A 25,640-nucleotide genomic window follows, 5' to 3' on the forward strand; every position below is an offset into this window, starting at 1 on the left:
TTTCATCCAATTCCTGTGTTTGGACATGCCTTCCCTTTCCCAGCAGTTCCACAGTGGTTGTTCTTGATGTCCCTGTTCCAATCCTTCAGGCTGCCCACGAGATCAGCTTCCTCCCATTCCACCCCCAGCAAAGTCCTGCCTCATCGCTTGTCTCCCATTCAGAAAACTCCCACTCCAGATCACTTGTGAGAGGATCTCTTGGGAGGCCTTCCATGGACTCCTCAAGGGACACCTGGAACAGATGTAGCTAACACCGGGCACATAGAGGTGCCAGGCACTGCACCAAACTGCCTAGAACGTATCTCATTTATTCCTCCCAACAACCCAGTGCTCTCAGCACCCTCGTCTCACAGCTGAGACTTGACATGCAGTGGGGAGCATGGGGTGGGTGAGTGTGTGAGGGACTGAATGAAGGTGGGATGCAGGGACTAGGGAGGAGGGAGGGCCTGGACCAGAGAACAACTGCTCAGGGGGTTCAGGGCGCCAAGTGCCTCCATTAGCCATGACTTCTGTTGACTTCACTGCAGTGCTCTAATGGTGAGGTCATTAGGGAAATGGTGAGTCAAGCTTTAATTCCCTTAAAGTGGCAACCATTGGCTCAAAGGCTTTTAGGGACCATTCACCTAGTAGGCGGCCTTGAGCAAGTGGGCAAGGGGTGGCCACAGACAGGATGTGTGCTCTCCGTGGCCCCTTTTGGCCCAGTTCTTAAGGATCATTAGTTCCTGGTAGCCGCTCCTCCCAGTCTGGAAACTCTTGGCCAGCCACGTCCAGCCCTCCGTGCCCGCCCATCCGGGGGATACAGCAGAGCAGCAGAGGAGCCAGTTTCCTGGGTTAATAAACAGGCTGTTTAGATCCTGGAGCAGTCACGGGTTAGGAGCAGCGGGGGGAGGGGGGTCAGGCCCTTTGCCATGGTGAGGTTTCTCATAAACTTTTGCCCAAGGAGCCTTCTGGGGTGAAGGACAGCTCTGGGCCCATCGCCTTTGCCAGGCAGAGTGCCAAGGCACCCAACCTCAACTCCTCCTCCCTCCTCGGGCTTAGAGCTTGGGGGGAAGCTTATGGGCCTGACTCGCCCCAACTTCAGCCAGGGCCTTGATTGACTTGGACAGGAGGATCAGGAACAAATGGAAAGTGGGAGGAGAAGCAAAAAAGGGGGTGACCTGACAAAGAACTTCTTCCTTTCAAAAAACATAAACTTTACAGTTGATATGGATTTGACCTTTCAATGTAGTGTAAGAAGTGTATGATTTGTGTTATACAGGATGACGTCCCACCTGCGCAGGAACCCATCGGTCACATTCACTACAATATGCTCAGTGCCCATCCCAGGACCTGACCGCAGTCAGGGCTCGGCGAACAGGAAACACGAGTGAGAGTGTGGGTGGAGAGAAGGAAGCCTGGGTCGGAAAACCTGCATTTCAGGGTTTAGCTCCATGACTCACTGGGACCCTTGGGCAAGTCACTCCACAAGCCTCAGTGGCTGTAAAATGCAGAGCATGGCAGTTCCCACTTCAAGGGCTTTAACATCATCGAGTTCAGGCTGGGGAGCTGCGGCTTACACAGTGAATGTCAAGCTGACGATTGCGTCCTTCCAGAGTCCGACCGATTGCCAGGTTTAGCAATCTAGTCAAAGAGCCTTGCCAAGCCAGGCCCAGGGGAAGGCCGCAAGTTCGGCTTTAGGAATGGCAATTAAACAGGAAAAGGACTGTAAAGCTGCTTGGGAAAATGCACTTTCTGAGGAGGGGACAATAGGCAAAAGAGATTCTTTCTCCTCTACGGGTTCTTCAGCTTTGCCCATTCAAGGGATCAGTTAGCATTATGTGGAGCACAGCTAGACTTCCGTCTGAAGAGCTTATAGCCCATCTAATCCACATACCTCCCCCACCTTCTGCAGGTAAGAAGACAATAGCCCGGTGAGAGGTTTAAGGGCCGAGGGACAAGGACCAGGTAGTCCCAGCTCAATGCCGCTACCACTGCACCATGTTCAAGAGGGAGGATATGCAAGGACAGGGAAATAATGCCTCCACAAAGCAATGGTTTATTTTATTTTATTTAATTCTCGCTCGAGGATATGTTTGTTGATTTTAGAGGGAGAGGAAGGGGGTGAGAGAAACATCTATCGGTTGCCTCTCGTACGCACCCTGAGAGGGGATTGAATCTGCAACCTTTGGTATATGGGGACAATGATTCAACTAAATGAGCCACCCAGCCAGGGCAGCCATGGTTCAACAAGGTCTAAAAGGAGAGGAGAAACAGGGGGAAGGAAAGGTTGTAAACAATCTCTTGCAGCTATGTGAATCATATTTCATGTGGGATAGTGTGTTAAACATATGGTTTTATTTTTTTTAAGGTTTTATTTACTTATTTTTAGAAAGGGGAAGGGAAGGAGAAAGAGCGGGAGAGAAACATCAATGTGGTTGACTCTCATGCACCCCCCACCCAGGACCTGGCCTGCAACCCAGGCATATGCTCTGACTGGGAATTGAACCGGTGACCCTTTGGTTCACAGGCCAGCACTCAATCCACTGAGCCACACCAGCCACGGCTAAATGTCTGGTTTTAAAGTAGAGTGTTACTAATGGGGTATCAGAAAGGCCATTTTAATCAGCAACCCTGCCATATACAAGCCCTGTGACCTTGGGCAGTTCCTCTTTCTGACCTTCAGAATGACTGTTTGAAGAGTGAGGATAATAGTGCCTCCGCTACAGAGCTGCTTCTCAGGGACCCGTCGGGTAATGGATGTGGAGGGACTTTGCATACTCCATAAAATGCTTTAAAAACAGGACGCCTGGCAAGGTAGTCCTGAGTGAGGACCCTGGAGTCAGCCCCTGTTTCACCAATCTCCAGGTATGCAATTTAGACCACGCACTTAACCTTTCTGTGCCTCAGTTTCCTCATCTGTAAAACAGGTACGTCAGGAATCAAACATGATCACAGATAAAGTGTTCAGCACAGTCCCTGGTGCATTCTAAGCATGCAACACATTGTCAGTTATTATTCCTACTATTTAGATCGGATGCATTTTCTCATTTAATTCTCACAGTAACCTTATAAGGTAGAATTGTTGTTAGTCTCATCTTGCAGATGGGCAACTAGAAAGAAGAACTAGGCCTATTAATAGATAACAAGGCCAGAACTAGATCCCAGGGCCCTATCACACTAGATGGGACAAGATAGGGCAGGAGCAGGGCAGGCAGCTTTGGGAATGTCTGTCAGTGGAGTCCAAGGGCTACATTTTGAGGAGCAAGGAACTAGGTCATCTCTAAGGACCTCTCTGGCCTGATAGTCTCTATGAGGTTGAGAGATCAAAGCCTGAGAAGAACAAGGACTGATTCTGACCCCATGACTTCAGAGTTCAGTATGAAGGCTAGGTTATTATTTCCCATAGCCCACAGATCCCTTAAGGAAAAAAATTTATGTCCAGAGCTCATTCAGACTTTCAGCTTCAGGGTCAGCTTCCCTGGACACTCCTCCCTAACTCATTTCTCAGCCTCACCTGCACTTCACTACCTGAAAGCAAAAGACAAAACTTCATGAGCCATACCCCTCCTCTGTGGAGGGTAGGAGGCAGAGGTTTGGCCCTAAATAAAGGCAAAGGATGAACTAGGACCAAGACTCTCTGAACAAGAACAAGACAAATCTATGTGCCTCCACATTGTTTTTCTCATCCATTCATTTCTTCTTTAAAAACTTTATCGACTACTCTGTGTGCCTAGTGCTCTGCTGGGGTCTAGAGTTACAACAGAGAATAAAACGGATATGGTCTTAGACCTCGTGTTGGCTAGCATTCTCCTTGGGAGGAGGGTGGGATAGACCATAAATAGGTAGATAAACAAGTGAATGAGATTATTTTAAATTGTGACAAGTAATAAAAGATGAACTAAACACACAATAACAGAACACAGTGACAGCGGTCTTCTTCTATCTACTGTCCTCCAGGTAAACTCTATGGCCATCAAAGCCTGTCCCCAACTGCCCTTGTTTACTGCCCCGACCTTCTCTCTCGTCACTTTTTCCCTTCAGCCACAAAGAACATGGAGGATCCAAGCTGGAAAGGGCCAGCCAGCCCTGGATCCCATGGTTCCTTCCCCCCCAAACACGCTTTCCCTTTTCCCTCCCACCTTCATGTCTCTTACCCAGCTTACCAGTTTCCTCCATCTGGAAGCTGGCCCTGCCACCACTGGTCCTGGGTTGGTTGTCCCTCTGTGCCGTCACTGTCCACACGAGAGCATCCACTATTCTATGCAGTCGGTTTGCTGGCATCAACTCACCAGGCTGTGAGCAACTTGAGGTCAGGAATCACGTTTTGTTTGCTCTGAATGGTCGAATCCTCAGCAGCTGGCACTGTGCCTAGCACACAGTAGGCACTTCATGAACACCTGTTGAATTAATTAACACTTAGTACGTTTAAGAGCTCAGTAGTATGAGGAAAAGGTATTGGTGAGACACGGTGTTGGAGACAAAGAATGAATTAGAAGGAAAAAACTTCAGTCCTTGCTGGAGTTCATGTTCCAGGGACTTACGGCCCCCACCCTCTATCGGAGCCTCCTTAACGGCTTAGTGCGTAGGCAGGGGAAGAAATTATTGACCCCATTTAACAGCGGGGGAAGGTCACTCCCCCTCCAGATGGAAGAGATCTTGGAGCCCAACCTCTTCGTCTTGCAGGCGATGTGGGATGGGGTGGTAACATGCAGAGGGTGAACTGAGTGTTCTCTTTCATTTAAAGTCAAAACAACCATTTGAGGGGAACAGCGACCACGAAGGAGGAAACAACGTGACTGACCCTAGTCCACCCTCACCCTGTGACCCAGCCCCAGCCGGGCAGACACTCAAGGGCACCACCCCATGTATCGTCAGGAAATCCTCCCCCAGGGGTCAGTTCATGAGAAACTGTGCAATTATAGACTGACCAGCACAGACGAAATGTCTCGATTCTAATTTCTTCATTTCAGAGTTGGGAGGAGTCCAAGGCTCAGAGAGAAGAAACTAGTCTAAGGCATATACTGAGAGGGGATCAGGGCTCCAGAGCCTCAGTCCAAAACTTTCTCCAGTACACCTCCCACGTTCCCTTGACATGAACCTTCTAAGTCAGGGACAGGGTTAGAATGATGTGGGCCTGACTTGGCCATTTTTAAAGCTGGGGGTCCTGTTGGGAGAAGAAAGGCAGGAGGGCTAGTAAGCTGCCTAACCCATCTGGTTGTTCTACTCTAGAATTTATCGGCTCCCTCTAGATCTCGTTGCTTTGTGCATTATTAGTTAACCCACAAGAGTAGGAAGTGGGCTCTTTGCTGTTCAGTGACGATTTATAAAGATTGTTATTGTTACTCCAGTCCTGTGGTCTCCCAGCTAACAATAACCTAGAGAGGATGGAGGGTGGATGGAGTGAGGCTAGCGGAGGCATTGGTAGGGAACCCTGCTAAGACATGGGGGAAAGGCTAGTTTTCCAGGGTGCTGTTTTGGGTTCCAGCAACATGTGAAAACGTGAAAACATCAAGAGAAGGGAAGGGACCTTTTTTTTTTTTTTTTTTGAGAGAGAGAGAGAGAGAAAGGAGAAGGGAGGGAGAAAGAGAGGGAGAGAAATATCGATGTGAGACATATATGCCCTGACCAGGGACCAAACCCGCAACTGGGTATCAAATCTGCGACCTTTCGGTTTGCGCAACGATGCCCAACCAACTAAGCCACTCCGGCCAGGGTGGGAAGGGACATTTGGACTCAAAACTTGGAACTGTAGATTCTTACACACACCTGTGCTTGCTGTGGGACCCTGGACAGATGACTCAGTCTCTCTGAGCCTCAGCCTCTCCCATGAGAGGGTTGAAAGAGATAGTTTCTAGGGCCTCTTGCCCTTTTTCTAATGCTCCCTCCAACAAAGGAGACTTTGGAGGGAGTGGGAGTCATGTGCCAAGGCCTGTGTTCGCCAGGCCAAATCCTGTTGAAATTAAACCAGGAGACGGAAGAAGAGTTAAGGAAGCAGGCCTGAGACTGCTATTCTTGGAAGACCTGCTTGCACAGTTGGTCCTGGGTTGGCAATCAGGAACTTCGATCTCAGGAGGATTTCCAGAACTGATAAGAGTGGCTCACTGTGCCTCAACTGTTTGCACTAACAATGTGGTTTGTGCTGCACACCGGCTTTCCTCTCGGGAGCCTGCAGTTACATGCTAGGCAGACGACCCTCACATGGCTAGCCCCCAACAGAAGCCCTGGGCACCGAGTTTCTAATGAGCGTCCCTGGTAGACAGTACTTTACACGTATTGTCACAGTTTGTCGCTAGAGGAATTGAGCTCATCCTGTGTGGCTCCCCTGGGAGAGGACTCTTGGAGGCTTGTACCTGGTTTCTTCCAGACTTTGTCCTATGTACCTTTTCCCTGTGCTGATCTTGCTTTGTATCTTCTCGCCGTAGTAAATCATCACGTGAGCGTGATCATGGGCTGAGTTCTGTGGGTCCTCCTAGTGAGTCACTGAACCTGGAGGTGGCCTTGGGGGACCTCGGACAGGAGATAAGCCTAGATTTCACAGAGACCATAACCCTATACCGAACTCTTATAAACAGAAAGCTTAAACCAGCGCTGTCCAACAGAAACAAAGCATCAGTACTGTGTATCATTCTAAATTTCCTAGAAGTCACCCTTTAAAATAGAAAAAACAAACAAACAAGTGAAGTTAATTCCAAGAAAAGTGTTTTCTTTAAACCAATATATAAAAATATTGCCCCAGCTGGTGTAGCTCAGTGGATTAAGTATGGGCTGTGAACCAAAGGGTTGCCAGTTCCATTCCCAATCAGGGCACATGCCTGGGTTGCAGGCCAGGTCCCCAGTAGGGGGTGTGCGAGAGGCAACCACACATTGATGTTTCTCTCCCTCTGTCCTTCCCTTCCCCTCTCTCTAAAAATAAATTAATAAAATCTTTAAAAAAATAAAATAAAAATATTAACATTCCAACATGTAATGATATAAAGATTTATTGAGATATTTTTACATTTTTTTTTATACTAAGTCTTCAAAAACCAGTGTGTATTTTATATTGATAGCACATCTCAATTGGGACTAGACACATGTCAAGTGCTCACTAGCCACACCCATCGAGTGGCTGTCACGTTGACAGCACAGGCTTAGAGGTGAATGGCAAGGACTCTGGAAACAGTACCTCTGGGTCAAAATCCTGGTTCTGCCACCTACCAACTGCATAACCTTATTAAGCAAATATATTAAATTCGTCCATGTATTTGTTTCCCCATCTGTAAAATAGTGCCTGGTGCTATCATAGTACCTGACAGGATGTTGGGTGAGTGCTGGCTGCTACTCTTATTACCCAAAAGCTTGGCCCTTGAGACCAACTTGTCTGAGTCCTCATTCCGCAGATGAGGAAACTGAGGCTCGGAGCTCAGAAAACACTGGTCTCCAATGCAAAGGCTCTAGCCACCTCTCCTCTTCATAGACTCCACTATGAAGACTGGATCCACCCTTTCTTCAGAAAACCAGCGTCTGGCCTGACCTGGGTTCTGCAATCCCATTTTGATTGCAAAACAGGGACACTCTGGGAAGTTGGCATTGAAGTGATGGGGGCTGGGCCGCCCTGCTGTTGCCTCCATCCAGACCCACTCGTTGGGCTGGCTGACCCCATCACATGAGTCCAGCACTTACTCAACAACGATGGGGTTCGATTCCATCATTTTGGCATTTTCAGCCTTTTTACATTATTAACTCATGTTCTATGTTCCTTGGAGACACAGAACATCAACACTTTTTTTTTTAACCTCCTTCTAAGTCACCTGCAGTCCGTATTCACTCACCACGCACATATTCTGGGTACGTAGTGAAGTCCCTGTGCATGTCTCAAAACAGAGGGTGAAAAGCTACTGGGAGCCCACTTGTCTGGGATGTAGTAGAGTGCTTCCTCAGGCTGGAAGCAAAACTGGCTTATGACTTGTCTACAGCATCTGTCTCCACCCTTCCTTTCCCAAAACCCCATGCAAATCACCTACTGTCCTCTGACAAGCTCACTCGGCATCATTCACATGGCTCAAGTCTTACTAGCAGGTAGAATCAGACCAGTTTTTGTGGGCTCAAACTTGTTAGCATGTACTGACCTGAAACTCTGCTTATTCTTTACACCAAGTAGTGTTCCACTGAATAGATTTTTATTGAGCATCTACTATGCATTAAGCCCTGTGTAAAGTACTGGGAACAGCTTTTGTGCGCCTCATGATTTAATGTAGAAAACAGACAATGAAGTATCACAAAGGGTTAATATAGAAAGTGTCAAATGCTCTAGGAGCTATAAAGGATCTGAACTATAATAAGGGGACTCTATAAGAAGACCTGAACAAAACTCTTTTCTTAAGAAGTGACATTGAAGTTGAGACCTGAAAAATGGTAGGCGAGCACCTGTTAAAGAGAGACCATGGAGTGCTCTAGGCACGGCAGAGACAAAACCTGGAGGTGAGAGAGAATGGCGTGTTGGCAGAACTGACTGAAGTCCAGCACAGTCGGGAGACAGAGAACAAGAGCAGTGTGGCAAAAGACGGGAAGTGGCTGGACTTTGAGGACATTGTCTGAAGTGCTAAAGAATTTGGACTTCAACCTGAGGGCAAGAGGAAACAGCCTAGTGGAGAATAACACCTTTCAAAACAGAGAGTTCCTGGGAACAAATCAACCAAAACGTGCTTCAAAAGCGGGTGGTGGGAAGACTGGGAGGTACGGTTTTCCGTCTGGCCTTCGTGCGCTGTGTGCCGAGGCTCAGACCTCCTTTGGAAGCTGTCTTGTGGCCTGAAGGCCTCCTTGGCACCAGGTCGTGCTCCTCTCACCCCTCACCCCACTGTCTGTGAAATTGGGACCCCTCAGTTTGGTGCAGCACTGGCCTTCCTTAGAACCTTGGCACTGTAGGGCACAGAGGACACCCCAGGCTTCAGTGGAATGAGGTGGTGGAGTAAATCGCATGTACTGAGCACAGACTCCGTGTCAGCCAGCGTTCAACTGTTTCTGTGCTTTAACTCATTTATAGACTTCCTGGCCTTCATTTCAACAAGCTACAGTTTGACGGGAGGAAGGCTTCACAGAGAATCTGGGACTGGAGACTGACCTTCGAAACTCCTGTGGGAACATAGTATCTTAAACTATAAAAAAAAAAAAAAGTGGTATCTCAAGATACTTCCCCATCAGAAGATGGAGACTCACCTGCCTCAGAATCACCTTTGGAACACGTCTGAAGGCAGATTCTCAGCCTCTGCCCCTGAGGTTCTAATGCAGTGACTCTGAAGTGGGGCCGGGAAATCTGTATTACAAACTTCCAAGGTAGTCAGACAGCTTTGGAAAGCACCCATTTCAATGCATTCCCCTATCTATGGACAGAATCATACCTAGACAGCCCAGACCCGGAGCTGCCTGACCTGATGATCAGTATCTCCAAGCAGAGAAATGAATTCATTGATTGAGTAATGCAGCAAATACTAAGCATGTTGTGATCTAGGCTCTGTTCCAGGGGGTAATTATGGTCCCTACTCTCAAGGGACTCCTGGTCTGTCACTTATTTTAGAAGCAAGTCATCTAGCCAGAACCAGCAAGGCCTTAAAAATCATCGACCAAGCCCATTACACAGTTGGGGAAGCAACTGGTTCAAGACTATACAGGGAGCAAATGTATTTCCTACTCCCAAAGCAGCTGAGGTGTCCCAATGGCCTCCCAGGAGGGGCTGCGTCCAAAATTCTAGAGCAACCAGTTTGCTTCTTAAACATTAAACCTACACAGAGTAAATGTTGCTGGAAGTCTAACTTCAGATCTTGCTAATAATTTAAATCCTCAACATACCTTCAACCAGAATAGGGGCAGTAGGGAAGCGGGAACGCCACGGGGTGTTTTAAAGCCTGGGAGTAAGAAATGCTTCTGAGGACGGAGCTTTCTACCAGTTCTCCTGTGCTGTTTGAAGCCCCGGCTATGGTGGAGGCACTGCGCCTGCCTCCTCCTGAACTTTAGAGCCAAAAGAAGAGGGGGCCGCCTCCTAGGTGCAAGAGGATCAGCTCCCCGGTTTCTGCCCAGACTTGCTTACGTCACTGTCGCCCGAAGCCCACGGAGGGGGGAGACTCGGGTAAATAGTGCCCGCCCCTGAAAGGCTAGCTGCCCTGCGATTGGCTACAAGGACTCCGGGCCAGCCACGGATTGGTCATCGCGGAGGGCTTGAAAGGTGGCTGAGAGCGCTGGACACCTCAGTCGGACGGTGGCCCGGGATCACACAGCGTCTCAGGCGGTCATCCCGAGACGCACCTCCCAAGCCCACCATGGCCCGGCTGCTCCGGGCATCCTGCCTTTTGTCCCTGTTCCTGGCCGGCTTCGTGCCACCGAGCCAGGGGCAGGAGAGGTCGAAGGTGAGTAGCCTCCGGCGTGGGGGGGTCGGGGAACGCGCATAGTCCCCAGGCGTTCAGCTCTCGGTGGAGAGGCACCCCTCTTCCCGGGATCCCCTCCAGGAGGCCGACACCTAGGGGAGAGGGACGCCCTATACGCTGGATGCCTCCCTCTCCTGCACCAGGACCCCCACCCCCAGACCATCAGTCTCGCAGTTCCACCTGCGGGCGATCGGGGTGCCCCGGGTGGGCAGAGTGAATAGGGGAGCAAAGTCCCTCTCCCCGAGTTCGCAATTTCTTCCCCAAGGCTACCTCAGGGTCGCCTCGCAACATCCATGCCACCTCTGGACCCGGGCTACTGCCCTCCAGTCAGATCTGAAGGGGGTGTGGCCACAGAAAAGGGCCTAGAGCCTTGGCACCAGGTGGGCAGCGAGGTTCCCAGGGACACTGACAGCCCTCGGGGGTAAGGGAGGGAGAATTGCAGCTGACGCGTCCCCTGTTTTAAAGAACTGCCTTGGGGGCTCTTCTAGCCCAAGAATAAACGCAGGTGGAAATGCACTTGGATTGGGGGCATGGTAGAAGGGGCAGAGATCTGCGACAGAATGAGCTCCGGGCTGGCGGTGCACCGCACCCAGAACCTGACTGGATCCCTGCTCCTTTCAGGGCCTGTTTCTCCATCTTCAGGAGGTGTGTGTTTTGGGGGGTGGGGGCGGGGGACAGCAGCACAATGAAGCTGATGATTTCAGAAGGGATGACGGGAGAAGCTGCAAAGTCCATACGCTCTTCTCCGAAAAGCACACCTGGTAGTGGAGCAGATGGGACGCCAGCTCTGTGGGAGAAGCAGAGTTCTCCTGAGCCTCAGTCTGTCCCCAGCAGGCTATGTGACCCTCAGCTAGGCCAGGATGACCTAGCATGTCCATCTCCTTGGATTGCACCTGCTAAGGTGGGCCCTGTGGACTTCTCCCCTTCCCCAGGGTAGGGAGGCAGAAGCCAGGTGCAGACCCAAAGAGAGAGATTTCCATCTCCAACCTAAACACACACACACCCCACGCTTGTGTGAGCTCAAGAGAAGCTTTGAGCCTCTGGGTTTCTATTATCTTCTGGGTGTTTGTTCTGAGATCTTAGGAGTCTATGATTCTGTTTCCAAAATTTCATCCACTGCTCAGGAAGCCCATTCCAAGGACAGGGTTCCTTCTGTCTGTTTCTGTCCCCTGTCCTGTCCTCAGCCTAAGTCCCATTCAGTGTGTCCCTCCTTGGAGTCAGCCTGGAGACTAGATGGCTATCAGGCCACTTCCTCTAAGCCTCCTCCTTTGTATCCAAACCTGTTCACAATCTCCAACCCAAATGGCATTTCCCAGGGCAGGGATGGGAGATTAGGGTGTGGAGTGGAGGTGAGGACAGACCACGGACAGGTCAGCACCATGGAGTCAGTCCTGTACCCTCAGTTTGGGGAGAGCCAGAGAAGGGAAGATTGGGCCCTGCCCCAGGGAGGCTGGAGGTGAGAACATGGACCCCATGCATAACTCATCACGGCTGCGTGTTCTCTGCAGAACTCTGGGGACGAATAGCTGGGTTCAGAGAGAACAGGATGGGTATGGTATAGAAAAGTCTTAGGGTGAGGGATGATGGTATCAGATGCTATTAGCTAGGACTTGCTGGCTAATGAGAGTGTCGGCATCTCATCTCTCCTCCCAGGTACTTAGTGGAGATGTCAATACCCTGGTTCTAGGACTCAACCATTTACCTTACCACCCCGCCCAGGGCCAAGAGGTGGGACATGTGGAGCATGGGATGGACCAAAGATGACGGCCCCAAAGAGATGTTTGCCTCCTCCCAATTCAAAGGCATGGACTAGAGAACAAAGGGAATCCTCCTTTCCTTGCTCTGTGCCCTCTGCAGTCCATCTTGAGGCTGCCCAGGCTCCCTGTCCTTGCTCTACGAAAGGACTGTGCAGAAGCCGGAGACAGTAACAACTGCTGACGTGCACAGGACCCTAGTAACCGCTGGTTTCTAGGTGACTAAGCCAGGCAGAGAGAATCATGGACCCACAGGCTGACGGAGCTGAAGGGCCCTCAAGATGGCACTGAGTCTGACCCTGTCTCATAACAGAGGACCAGGGAAAGGAGTGGCCATAGTGTCAGCAGCCCAGAGCTCAGGTCTCCTGCCCCCTGTCAGGTCATACTTTCACAGCATCCCACTGATGGGGGCCGTGAGATAGGAGAGGAGAAAGACACAAGACCAGCAGCCCCAACCAGTGGGTCCTGGCTGAGTGCCCACCCTCTCCCACTCTCGCCATCAGAACTCTCCTGTCTTGTCCAGCTGGGGGAGGATCGAGGCACTCCCACTGCTCTCGCCTCTGGCTTCTCTGGCCCCCCTGCTGAAGGTGCAGGGCTCCAGGGTTCCATGGGCCCAGAAGAGGGAAGGGGCCTCCTCATGTAAGAACTGGGCTGCAGTGGCGAGTGCAAACCATGGCTTCCGACCACCAGCTACACTCTGACCACCCCACCCCCACCCCCACATTTATCTGGTCCCTCCTGCTGGGGACACCCAGCCAGTGCATCATCCTTTTCATACTGGCTGGGGAACATTTTGACAATAATGTGGGAACAACAGGGCCCTTTGCCTTAGCTGCAGGCAGAATAATCACTGTCCCTTAATGTGGGGATTTCTTTCCGAGAGGAATTCAAGACAGTCTGACCAGCCAACAGACTCTCACAGCCATTTGGGAGGCTCAGAAAGTCAAAGTGACTTGCGCAGGGCTACACAGCCAACAAAGACTAAAACCTAAACAGAGGAGACTCCCCTTGCCCCCCACCCCCTGCAACTGTGCCCAGAAGCTGATCTGCCTGTTGTTTACCAGCTTTCATTGTTTGGACAACCTCTTGGCTTTTCTCCCTCTCCATTTCCCAGAGTTTGTTTTCCAGTCCCGCCGAGTGGAGGAGGTGGAGAGGTGTGCAGGGAGGCCCTGCCTTCCGGCTGCTGGACCTCTGTGGCCAGCTGGGGTGTGTTTGTTGTGCCCTTTGTTTGTATTTTGAAGTGGACCTGATCCCAGCTGGGGCCAAGGAGGCCCAGGGGCTGCAGGGCTGCAGGGATGTGGACTTAGGTCTAAGGCCTGCCGTTAGCACCCACCAAGTCACGCAGTGGGAGTATTAGGCTCATGTAAAGCAGGGAATTGGCACCAAAGCTGAGAGAGCTTTTGGCTCTCAGGGGATGGGGGGCCCCGCTTCACCCGGCTAGCAGGCCTGTGGCATCTTCAAGGCAGAGGTGGCTTTTCTTCTCCCTCCTGGAGCAAGTCTCCCAGGACTAATGGAAAGAGAGGGCGTGGATTTGCTTCTGAAACTCCAATCACCTGTCTCCACCTCTGTCGGTGAGTTTGTCTTCCCACCTCTCATAGGCAGTCAGGGCCAGAAAGCACCTTAGAGAATAGTGGCGAGCCCTTTTCTTCCCGGTCACGACCAGCCCACCTGCTGATATCGATGCCATGACGTCCTTTCAAGAGTAGACGCAGATCTTTGTAATCTGCGCCAGAAATGAGGGAGGAGCAGAGTCACATGCAACCTCCTCCTTGCCAGCAGTAATCCCACTGATAGCATGCTGTCAGGCCGTCATGGTTGAGAATAGCTTGTCCAGTTCAAGGTTCTCGTTTTATAAAAGAGGAAACTGAGGCCCAGAGATGAGAGAGGGCCAGTCCAGGACCACCCAGGGAGTTAGTGGCAGAGCTGGACGTGGAATCCAGGCCACCGACTCGCAGTCCGGTGTTCTGTCCCTACTTGTCCTGGAGCGGTGGTTGGGCAGAGAGGAAGGCACAGGGGCTGTCGTCACATCAGCTCATTTACGGGGACGTCTAATGGATGTGAGCCGCTGCTCTTTACCCCTCAGCCTCATGGCAGGCCTTTCGCCATTCCTGGCTCCCACTCCGACATCCCTGTAAGAGCAGCCTCAGCTTTCCAGGCCTCCAGGTTTGGAACCTCTGAATCACCCCTTTCCATACTGCCGCTTCTTTCTTTCTGCTCAGGTCTTCCTTTACAATGGTCTAGTTCAGGCCCTCCTCGTCACTTGCCCGGACTGTTGCAACAGCCAGCCAACCAGTCTCCATCAGCCTATCCAGTAACACAACCACTGGTGCCAGGGCAGACTCCCTCAGGGCCTGGCAAATATTTATAAATGGACACGTGCCGTGAGGTACTGACTGCATTAAGTAATTCTCTAGGTTTCCATGGCGCTCACCAGCACGTGAAGTTTTTCCATAATCATTCATTCCCTGGCATAGGGAATTAGGAGACCTCAGTTCTAGCCTCGTTCCAAAGCTTGGAGTGGTCTTGGTACCTTTCCTGGTCTTCAACATGGAGATATCCCAGCTCCCTTGCAGCTTTGACCACTCCCTGGCGCCGGTCTTCTGTTGCAGACGAACTGCTATTCTGATGTGAGCGGCACCATCTTCGAGTACGGAGCCCTCACCCTCAACGGGGAGGAGTACATCCCCTTCAAGCAGTACACTGGCAAATACGTCCTCTTTGTCAACGTGGCCAGCTACTGAGGCCTGACGAGCCAGTACATTGGTAAGAACCCATACCTCCTCTCCTGCTTTATCTGGGGCTGTTTCTGCTGGTTGAGGGTATTCCAATCACAGGTGCTTTTCTGGTGCAAGGAGGGAGGGGCGACAGTGATCATGAGGTTCCATGATCCCCCATGGGTCCCAATTCTATGTTCCATGGCTATGTGAAGATGGTGACCAAAGCCTAAGATCTGATTGCCTTGGACACGTTCCAGGTTTCTTGTTATCCTTCTTCATCCCTGGTCACCTCACCTGCCCTAAAAGCAGAGGGATGGAGGAGATTGGGTTTGTGCATGAAGTGTCCTTTCCCTGGAGTAAGAATTGGTAGCTTTGCCTTGCTGAGAGTTCCTCACCCTTCATCCCCATCACCCTCGGCACTCCTCTTGGCCTGTCTGGAAAGCAGGTGCTGGGCTCCAGGCCGTTCCACCTGGGTTTTGTGATCTCTAGTGCCCACCCCCCCTTCTTTTTTAGCTGGGGCAGAGTACAGAGGGGTCATGAAGGAAAACACCCTGGGTTGAGCACAGTTGGCTGCGAGGGGCTGAAAGGAGATGTAGGCAATCTGAGCTTCCTGCCTGGCAACAACAGGCAAATCAACTGACAGTGGGCTGGAGGGCCCACTGGTCAGGTGCTGTGTCCAGAATGCTTCTGTCAGGTTGCTGGGACAGAGCGGTGCGTTCGGGGAGGGGATGGGCTGGGTACTGGCCTTGGACAGGTGGCCCGGGGGCCACTGAGGGAGTTGGGCCAGGGCCTCCCTGGGATCCCTGAATTGCCAGAATACAGGAGGGTCGTGAGGGCCCCACCCAACCCCAGGGAAGTCCTCTGCCTTCTCCCAGGGATGGAGAGTTTTTGCTCCAGGAAACCCAATGCTGAGAGTCCGTGGAGGAGCCTGGCCCAGGTGGTGGACTTTGGCCGTGGGCGGGTGACTGGCTACATTACCTTCTTTCCCCCTCAAACCTCCAACTCATCCAGCTTAGAGTCGGGAGGATGGGATTTGAACCTCAGCATTGACATTCACTGAGTGATCTTGGGCCACTCCCCCTGGGCGAGCAGGAGGCAGTACAACGAGGCAGGGCTTCTTGCGACGCTATCCGGTCTCTGTTCTCTCCCTGTCCCAGAACTGAATGCACTACAGGAAGAGCTTGCACCATTTGGTCTGGTCGTGCTGGGCTTCCCCTGCAACCAATTTGGACAACAGGAGCCAGGAGAGAACTCGGAGATCCTACCTTCCCTCAAGTGAGTGCTTACGCAGTGTCCAGAGAACGCTCTGTCAGCACAGCCAGCCCTGTGCCCCAGCCCAGGCATCTCTTGCATCAGCCCCCAAGAACTCTCCCTTTCCAGGAACCCCGTTTAGTGATGAGGGCGAGAGGGGACAGGAGAGGGACAGGGGTGGCTGGTTGTGAGTGCATAGTGGGGGGAGAAGGGTGCCTGTGGGGGAGGGTTACTGAGAAGGCAACCAGCTGGAAAGACTGCATGCAGACCCACACTATGCCTGTGCCCGCTCATATTCATGGGCTCCCCCTGCCCCCTATGGAATCCAACCCGGATTCCCAACACCCCCTGCCCTGTTCTGCCCCTTCCTCTCATTTCTGAGCCCTATGCCCATCCATCTCCTTGGGACCCACCTAAGAACATTCCTCGTAGGCATGTCCGACCAGGTGGGGGCTTCGTCCCCAACTTCCAACTCTTTGAGAAAGGAGATGTGAATGGGGAGAAGGAGCAAAAGATCTACACGTTCCTGAAGGTGAGTGTGCAGCCCCCTCTGCAGGGGCGGCTCTGCATGGCTGCCGTTGGCTCTGGACAGGCCAAAGCCACTCTGGGTTCCGGTCACACGAAGACCAGGCTTCTGCCACCCTGCCCCAATCTCGGGCTCTCGGGAATTTCTTGGCACCTGTCATTCCAACTACAGGGCTTTGTATACCTTAGGATCTCATCAGCCCATTTTACAAGTTAAGACCCAGGTAGGGCTCCCCAAGGAACAGATTAAAGGTCTCACAACCTGCTAAAGCCAAAGACGGTTCTGGAATCCAGTCTTCGAACTCCCAAACTAGTGCTGTTTTCTCGGCATCAGCTGTTCTCCTACCCAGGGGAGGAAGGTGGGAAGGGCCCAGAGCAGGGTTAACATTACTCATCCCTGTTCCAGAATTCCTGCCCTCCCACCTCGGAGCTGCTAGGCTCCCCTAAACGCCTCTTCTGGGAGCCCATGAAGACCCATGACATCCGCTGGAACTTTGAGAAGTTCCTGGTGGGGCCAGATGGTAAACCCATCATGCGCTGGTACCACCGGACCACAGTCAGCAACGTCAAGATTGACATCCTGGATTACATGAGGCAGCGCGCAGCCCTGGGGCTCAGGGGGAAATAATCAAGCCTGCCCCACCCCACATCCACCATGCAGGGCCCGGGAGGGCCTCTGTTCAGGAAGGAATCTGTTCCTCCAGCCACACCACCTCACCACCATAGACCCCTTCCTATCACGTAAGGCCCCAACCTGACACAGAAGTGTGCATACAATTGTCTGTACTGCTGTGCACGTGGGTGTTTGCCCACGTGCCTACAGGTGTGCGACCATGTGTGTGAACACACCCGAGTGCACAGCCACATGCATCCACCTGCACGAATGTGTACTGATGTGTGCCCACAGCTGTGCGCTGTGGGGAGTGCTACAGAGTAACACCCCGCTCTCTCCAGTGATAGCACACTTTCAGCTGAGTCCAAAGGAAAAACCGGCTCCAGATCCAATTACTCTGCTCTACCTGGACCTCAGCTTTGGGGCCAGCATCTCCCACTGCCTCTAAATACCCCCATTGAAGTGCCCGGAAGTTTCTGGGTCTACCACACTGTCCAGCCTCTCTCCTTCCTGAAGGGTCCTCCCAAGCCCCCCCACCCCACCCCATAGTGCTCCCTGGGCAGCCAAGGCAGGCGTGAGGGCAAGGGCCATGTTCCCCTTGTCAGAAGTGGTGTCTCCATGAAGGAGGGGCCCGAAGCCCTTGTGGGCGGACCTCCCCTGAGCCTGTCCGAAGGGCCAGCCCTTAGTGCATTCAGGCTGAAGCCCACGGGCAGGGATGCCACCCCTGCTACTTCGGAAGATGTGCCCTCACCCCTGACCCTGACCACGGCATGAGACTCGTCTGTGTGCCCAGTAAAAGCCTTTCTGCAGCAGCTGAGCCTACTGTGATGCTTCCTCAAAAGGGTGAGGGGAGGAGGGAGAGAAGACATGAAGGGAGTGCTTCAGGCCCCCGTTTTGGGTCTTTACCTAGGCCTGCTCTACTGGTTTCACTCAGCGTTTGGAATTTATGAAACATCTATTCCCATTCCCTCCCACGATTCTCCAAGGGAGCTAGGGCTGAGATGAGGTGTTCCGTCTGCAGGTGAGGAAAATGAGGCGCACAGAAGGCCCAGGACTTGCACAATGTCTCCTGATGAGGGAGGTACAGGGCTGAATTTGGACCTCGGTCACCTGACTCCCAGCCCCCACTCTCCCAGGGGATCTGAGCAGGACCCCAGGGGATATCAGCTGAGACTAATGGTGACGCTCTTGGGGGAGACAGGGGAATGGCATAGAGGACAGGGGTTGACTGGGAGGGGAACGCTGGCTGGGACATAAAACACGAGTCACAGAATCTTCCATTTGATTTATATCTAAGATTCGTGCAAAGAGCTGCCCAGGGAAGGACAGCCACCCCAACCTGGGCCTCCAGCACCACAAACCTCCAGTGGCGGGGCGGAGGGCCTGGCAGCTTCAGGCTGGGGCCACCTGGCCAATGTGGCTGGCGTGGCCTTCATCCCAGGCCACACCAGCACAAGCAAGGCTGCCATGGGTGGAGGTGGAAGACCCACAGCGGAACATCCAGTCGTGATCTCCTGTTTCCAGAGGCAAACCTACTCTTCCTGCAGCTCCTCGCAGAGGGGAAGGGACGGGCGTGGTCTAGGTCTGCGACTACAGAGCTTGAAACAAAAATTAGACACACACAAGTACTGAACATGGTTCCCAGAGGGGCTGGCCCACTTCTGGGGACGTCTTGAATAAAAGGGGTCTCAGCTGCATCCTGCTCTTGAGATTGACGTCCCCTGGCGGATTCCACAAAGAATGGCAGGTCCTCTCTTCACTTGGGGGCAGGATAGTGAGTTTTTTCCAGTCACGCCAAAGGAAGGGCCCACATGGAAGCCTTCGGGGTAGACCCTCCCCAGTCTGTAAACAGTTCAGGTTGGAGCCTGGGGCACGAGCTGGTGGCCCATCTCAGCTTCCTGTCCTGCTGACACTGCCCACACAGAACACGGGACCTCTAGTTTTTTGGTAATCCGAAATCTGCTGGCTCTGCAAGACGTAGGTGGAGCCAAGTGATGTAATGTGGTCTCACTGAGGCCCCTTGTGGTCATTTTTTGTGGAGTCTAAATAAACAAAAATTTGGAGGACTTAAAGATGAGGTAGTACAGTGGGTTTCAAAGTCCTGTAGAAACCAATACAGCAACAGGGAAAATAACAGCTGGAGTTATTGTGCATTTGTAACAAGTGCCAGGCCCTGGGCTAAGTACCTCAGGTATGTTCATCATTCTGTCCATTCAGCTCAGCCCTATGAAGGAGGCGGACTGCTATCCTTTTATGGAGGACGGAGCTGGGGCACAGAGCAGTTTTAAAAACCCTGCCCACAGTCCCAGATCTAGAAAGTACTGGAACCTAGTCAGTCTGGCTCCAGATCCCAGAAGTGGGGCATGTTCTGGAGGAGGGGACAGACCTGCCATCTGGCTACCCTCTACACCTCATCAGAGCAGCCTCCGAGGGGTCCACAGAGCCTCCAGGACTCTGGGGAACACGAGAAAATGATGGAGCCACCCAATCCCTCCTCCCAGCCACTAACTCTTCCCATCACACTCCCCCCAAGTTGCCTGCAGTCTCTACTTGCACACCTTCTAAAGAAGGGGCACGCTGCCTCCTGGCAGAGCCCGCTCCGTTTCTGCACAGCTGAGGCCCTTCCAAGAGTCCTCTGTACCGGGGGACCACGCTTACCTGGTTCTGCAGGCCTCGCCATAGGCGAGTCCGTCACTTGGGAGGTCTGATTGCGCATCCCTCCATAGGGTGGCCTCCAGGTGTATTCTGGCTGCAACAAGACTGGTGCTTAGTGATGAATAACCACACTTGAAAATTACAGTAGCAGCTGTCATGCCAAAACAGCACTAAATACTTATTAATCAAGTATATAGTTGTCCCTTTGTATCCTAGAAGAACTGGTATCACCCTATCGAAGGATAACAAAACCCGTAGATGTTCAAGTCCCTTCTATGAAATGTTGTAGCATTTGCATATGACCTACACATATCCTCCCATATACTGTAAATCATCTCTGGATTACTTATATAATACAATGTAGATGCCAGGTAAAGAGTTGTTATACTATATTCTTTAGGGTATAGTGAAAGAAAAAAAAGTCTGTATGTGTTCAGGAGAGACACAACCACTGTAGACCTAATTACATAGTACATGTGAGCAACAATGTAACATTTTTTCCCCAAATATTTTCATTGAATTTATTGGGGTGACATTGGTTAATAAAATTACACAGGTTTTAGGTGTACGATTCTATGATACACCATCTGTATACTGTATTGTGTGTTCACCAGCCCAAGTCAAATCTCCTTCCATCACCATTCATCCCCCCACTACCCCCTTCTACCTCCCCAAATGTTTTCAACCCATGGTTCACTGAATCCATGGATACGGACCCAGTGGACAGGGAGGGCCGACTGCAATCGAACCTTTACAGCAATCCAGGCTGTCACCCCCATTTTACCGGTAAAGAAACAGCCTCAGGGGGTGTCTTTAAAACCCCCTGAGGGTTTCTTTTAATGGTCATCCATCTAAGAGGGCAGCCAAATTTCTATTTGAATCCAGGTCTCTATAACCCCAGTCTCTTAAGCCTCACACCATACTCCAGGGTTTAAGGCTGTGTGTACAGAATCGTCACAGGGAGAGAAGTTGGAAGAGGCTGGAGAGCAGGCTGCTGTCACTGTGCCGATGAGAGTGGGGATGCCCGAGAGAGCTGTGGCAGAGGGACTGGACAGGATGGGACCGGTGACAGCAGCTGTTTGGAGCAAGCATGATAAGCAAGGAAAAGAAAAGAAAGCAAATAAGAGACGGAGAGAGAGAAGGAAAAGGATAAGGAAATTGCAAAAGCAAAAGAGAAGAAGAGAAAAAGGAAAGGGAGAGAATGCACGGTGAGGATCGGTGCTACCTAACCACACCACACGTGGAAGTAGTAAGAAAAAGTCCAACCCAAACTCTGATACGCCCGGCCTGGCTGGTTGGAGGGAGCCTTCCTTGAGGCCCCGCCCTCTTTCTCAGCCTTTTCTGTCCTACATCAGTGACCCTGAGCAGCACCGGCCTGGACAGCGCCTCCCCCGGGACAGCAGGCCAGAGCCAGGCCCCGGACATCTGTCTGCACACCAGTGCTGGCAGGAGGGAGCCCAGGTTGGACCTTCTGACACCCTCACCTGGCCTTGCCCTCTGGAAAGTGTCTGGAGTGGCCCGTGTGCGCGTCCTGGAGTGAAGGAGAGACAAAGACTCACCAGATGGAAGAGGCGCGAGTTGGGGAGTGGGGGCGGGTGCTCCATGGGCACGGGGGGTGGGAGGTATCGGATCTGGGACCGGTCCTCGAAGCCGTGGTGCGGCACCATGGCTGGCATGGGCGGGTAGGCATAGGGGTAGGCTGCGCAGAGGTGCTCCGGGTGGGGCTCCACGTGGTAGCGCTCCGCCGAGGCCTACGAGAAAGGCTGGGGTCTGGCTCTAGCCTGTGCAGCCTGTCATAGGCCATCCCCAGTGACACCCATCTCATCTCTCATCCTCTAGAACTTTAGTTCTCTGAAGGCTGGTACCTGGGCACAGAAGCTGCTACACAGGCATTGAACACTGGTATATGGACAGGGAAGCTGGCACATGGGCACAGATGGCTGGTTCATGGGTACTTACTCTGTCCCAAGTACTGTTCTAAGTGTTCTACCTCATGACCTCATTAGTTGGCTGGGCACCTGAACAAACACTGCCTCTCCCACCAGACTGCAGCTCCCTGAGGAGGTCAGGCAAGGTGAGTGCTGCCGCCTCCCTCAAGCCCCCTCACCTTGGCCTTCCTCTTCTGCTGTTTCAGGGCTTCTTTTGCCTTCTCTTCATCTCTGAGTGCTTTTAGCTAAGAGAAGATAGGAGGGAGAGATGATCGTCAGCTCCGGTGCTTCTCTAGCAGCCCCAGGGTTGATGAGCAGATGCACGGGGCCAGCAGCCTGGGCTGTCTTCCCTGGCCCAGCCCTGGGCAAGGGCCCTGCGGGGCAGAGCACAGCCCAGGCCGATGGCTGCAGGAAGGCCTGTTCATTTCGGGGGGGTCAGAAGGGTTCCCGTGAGCTCACGGCTTCTGTGCTTCCATAGTAACACTTTTCAGCCGCACGCTGAGAGACAGTGGGGAACTTGGGGCCAACCCCTACATTTGCTCTTTAAAGGCATCCAGAGTGGCTGAGGAAAGTCAGAGTGAGGGTGGGCTGTCCTGCCGAGGCTCACAGAAACTCAGTAGCAGAGCCGGAAGGAGAAACCGTGAATGATGTGACATCCAGTCTCACCAGGGACCCTCCAATCCGTGCCCCCCACCACCACGAGGACAGGCCAATGGCCCTTCCTTGGGCCAGCTCTTCTCACCTGGGCATTTGACAGGGTGACCTGGGCCTGCAGTTTCTCCACCTGCTTCTTCAGCTCCTCCTTCTCTTCATTCATGCGCTCCCGATCGCTGCGCTCCCTCTGGAAGTCCTCCTCAAAGATCTTCACCTGGGGGGCAGGGAGGGGAGGGGAGAGGAGGGGCAGCTCTGAGTGGAGCCTCAGACCTGCTCAGGCCCAGAACTCCAGCCTGTTGTCACCCCATCTTGACAGCCCCAGCCCCAACTTCAAACAGAGTACTTCTGGATCCTTCAGTTTTATAGCCTGGGCTTCAACATAGGGCTTCATTTAAACAAGGGGATCTATGGCCATTAGCCAGGCCGATCCTTTCACTCTGCTTCAGCCCCAGAGGTGGAGACCATGGGACCAGAGTATGGATAGAAGACCCTCTGAGAGCAGAAGGCCTACAAAACTCTCCCAAGACTCCCGGGGGTGTCTGGCACGAGGCTCCGCCTCTGCACCTGCGGATTCAAATCCTTACTGGTTCCAGGTGACTTAGAAGCACCCACAGCATGGCACCACATAGAGACACACGGGACAACTATGGCCTTTTCAATCACCTTTGAAACCTCCTGTGTCCCTCGAGGAGAAAGTCTCTATTTTATGCTAGCAGGTCTTTAATGCCTTGCTAATATGTGTTAATTTCCCTTAGATGACGGAAAAGAGGACTCAAGTTCAGGGTCTACATCAGACAAGAGTAGCCAGCTAGAGTTTAATAATACTTCGGCTTTTACTGTATTTCTTGCTTACAGCGACTTTCTATTTTTGCAAATAATAAACAGGTTTTTATATTTATAGTAGTGATATAAAACTCCCTTTTACTTTTATTGAAAGTAATTTATTTAAAAAATTTTTTTAATTTTATTTATTTTTAGAGAGAGGGGAAGGGAGGGAGGAAGAGAGAGAGAGAAACATTAATGTGTGGTTGCCTCTCACGTGGTCCCAACTGGGGACCTGGCCTGCAACCCAGGCATGTGCCCTGACTGGGAATTGAACCAGTGACCCTTTGGTTCTCAGGCCTGTACTCAATCCACTGTGCCACACTAGCCAGGGCTAAAATTTATTCTTAAAATACTAGGTAAATAATGGCACAGCTTGGGTATAGAGATGGCTAAACCCTAGAGGTGGCACAGGAATGACCTGATGGGGGACACATTGCCGGAAAGGGTAAGCCTATAACCAGACCGGGGTCCTGGCAAGGACTAGAAAGTGGGCTACTAAGTACATGTCCCATGTGATTCCAAGCCACTCCTGGGTGCTCAGGAATGTTCCACCTCCCACCTGGCCTCCTCCCCTCAGGCTCACCTGCTGTTTCAGCAATTCGTTCTGCGTGACCAGCTCCTGTTTTCTAAGGAGACCCCCAGCTCCCTCTGGGCTCCCAAAGGCTGCTGGTGGAGATGACGGGGAGGCCTGGATGCTCAGTGCTTCCTCTAGAGCCTGAGATCAGGAAGAGAAGAGAAGGGATGGGCCCATCAGCAGAGGTCCTAAAAGTTAGGCCCCACTGGCAGTGTCTTCCTCAGGGACCCGTCTCCTGATGATAAAAGCCACCACCACCAGTACTATCTTATAAATGCTCCCCTGTTTTTTAACACTATACACGTGTCACTTCACTGAACCCTCTCCACAGTTCTAAGACTATCACCCCCATTTTACAGATGTGCAAACTGAGGTTCAGAGAGCTGAAATGATTTGTTCAAAGTCATAGCTAGTAAGCAGCAAAGTGGGGATTCAAATCCAGCATGTGCTGTTAACCAGCAGCCTACACTGGGGGGTCTCCACGTAGAAGGGAGAATTTCCCTTTCGCTGAGCAGGCGTGGCACAATCCCAGCACCCAGACCTAGAAGGAATATTAAGTCCTTCGGGAGAATCTTCAGTCTCCTGGACTACTGCCCTGCCCTGAGATCTTTAGCATCTACAACCCATTCCCACCAAGCCAACCCTTCCATCCTCAACTCTTCTGCAGTTAGATTAGATTGGATTTTAATTTCAACTTGCTCCCACCTTAAAAGGTTTCTAGTCACTGGTTTTCTCCTCCAACCCTGCTAATGTGTTATTATACTCGAGGACTCTGGAACACTTATCAAGACTGGCCACGCTCATCACCACTGAATTTCAGCCCCTGGACAGCATAGCCTCTGCCCGTCATGTGTCAGCACAGCCCACGGCACCTCCCCAGACAGCACAGATAAAGAACACCTTGCTCAGCTTGGACCTGGGTCCCTGCTTGGTCCCCTTGACTCCCCCAGAAATACGGGAAAGCAGCTGAGCCAAGAAGTCAATTCAGGATGCTGCAAGGGGAGGCTATGGCTCCCTTCTATCTCCTACTCCATCTGCCCCATTTTCTAGATGAGAAGACGGAGGTCCAGGGGCAGAGAGAGCCTCGCACCGATAACCCACACCCGTGTCTCTGTCCCAGCCACGCCAAAGAAACCCGGAGGGCAGTGGTCCTGCCTGCGCCATCTCTGCGACCAGCACCGTGGTCACATATTCTGCCTGGATTTAGGCCCCAAGTCCCCCACTTCGGGACAAATCATTCTTTTCTCTGAGAGCAAGTCCCAGGGACCTCAGACTCAGCATAATCAATGCTTTTCAAACGCCAACACCAAACGGGAAGGAAAAGCTGGCCCACAGATGGACGGCACAAGCCCTCCGGGCCTCCAGAGGACACTCCTTTCAAAGGTCCCTCCCGTCAGTGCGTTCCTCTGACCCCTGCACTGCAGGGAGGGCAGGGCTGGAATAAGGCCAGCCAGGGTTCAGAGGGCAACGTAGACGCCCAGAGAGGGTACAGGCCTGGCCCTTGGTCCAGAGGATAGGGTTCCTGCTTTACCCAGCCCACCATGGGCACCCGTCTGCCCGGACCGTACTTCACAAGGCGGCAACCCTCGGCCCTGTGCTCACCCACCCCTGCCAGCGAGTATTTCCTGCACATGTGCTTGGTGCCAGGCCCTGTGCCAGGCGCTGGCAGTATATGCCCTAGGGAAGACGTGCCCCTCCCACCACTGCACGAGAAGACAGAATGTTAAGTAAGTAATCACAAGAAAACGCGAGAAGGGGTGTGAGAGAT

General features: G+C 52.2%; 4 protein-coding genes across 12 annotated transcripts in view; 2 read left to right on the plus strand and 2 right to left on the minus strand.

The window, feature by feature from the left end:
* Window positions 1-10,038, minus strand: part of LOC112319557 (zinc finger protein 300) — a 37,863-nt gene extending 27,825 nt beyond the window's left edge. Inside the window, exons 1-2 of the mRNA XM_071221811.1 lie at window positions 9,805-10,038; window positions 4,143-4,376 (exon numbers count right to left, since the gene is read on the minus strand). The gene's annotated coding sequence lies outside the window, so the exon portion shown is untranslated. The remainder of the gene's footprint in view (window positions 1-4,142; window positions 4,377-9,804) is intronic.
* MYOZ3 (myozenin 3) overlaps window positions 1-25,640 on the plus strand; it is a 373,398-nt gene that overhangs the window by 138,544 nt on the left and 209,214 nt on the right. The window lies entirely within an intron of this gene.
* Window positions 10,182-18,048, plus strand: GPX3 (glutathione peroxidase 3). The gene is made up of 5 exons (XM_024576875.4): window positions 10,182-10,358; window positions 14,740-14,893; window positions 16,005-16,122; window positions 16,531-16,630; window positions 17,030-18,048. Exons 1-5 carry the CDS (start codon window positions 10,272-10,274, stop codon window positions 17,249-17,251), a joined length of 681 nt encoding a protein of 226 aa, XP_024432643.1. The 5' UTR covers window positions 10,182-10,271; the 3' UTR covers window positions 17,252-18,048.
* TNIP1 (TNFAIP3 interacting protein 1) overlaps window positions 19,032-25,640 on the minus strand; it is a 45,161-nt gene continuing 38,552 nt past the window's right edge. For 6 of the 9 annotated variants that reach the window (XM_045185027.3, XM_024576863.4, XM_024576871.4 and 3 more), the window contains 6 exons: window positions 23,882-24,013; window positions 22,562-22,687; window positions 21,999-22,064; window positions 21,451-21,642; window positions 19,895-19,985; window positions 19,032-19,278 (listed from right to left, as the gene is read on the minus strand). In XM_045185027.3, coding sequence (XP_045040962.1) covers window positions 19,244-19,278; window positions 19,895-19,985; window positions 21,451-21,642; window positions 21,999-22,064; window positions 22,562-22,687; window positions 23,882-24,013 — 642 coding nt within the window. In that variant the 3' untranslated portion in view covers window positions 19,032-19,243. Of the gene's footprint in view, window positions 19,338-19,894; window positions 19,986-21,450; window positions 21,643-21,998; window positions 22,065-22,561; window positions 22,688-23,881; window positions 24,014-25,640 lie in introns of all 9 variants that reach the window. The other 3 variants (XM_024576868.4, XM_024576869.4, XM_024576867.4) reach the window with 3 other exon arrangements.

The sequence above is a fragment of the Desmodus rotundus genome, chromosome 6 (assembly GCF_022682495.2).
Source record: "Desmodus rotundus isolate HL8 chromosome 6, HLdesRot8A.1, whole genome shotgun sequence".
Classification (NCBI taxonomy): domain Eukaryota; kingdom Metazoa; phylum Chordata; class Mammalia; order Chiroptera; family Phyllostomidae; genus Desmodus; species Desmodus rotundus.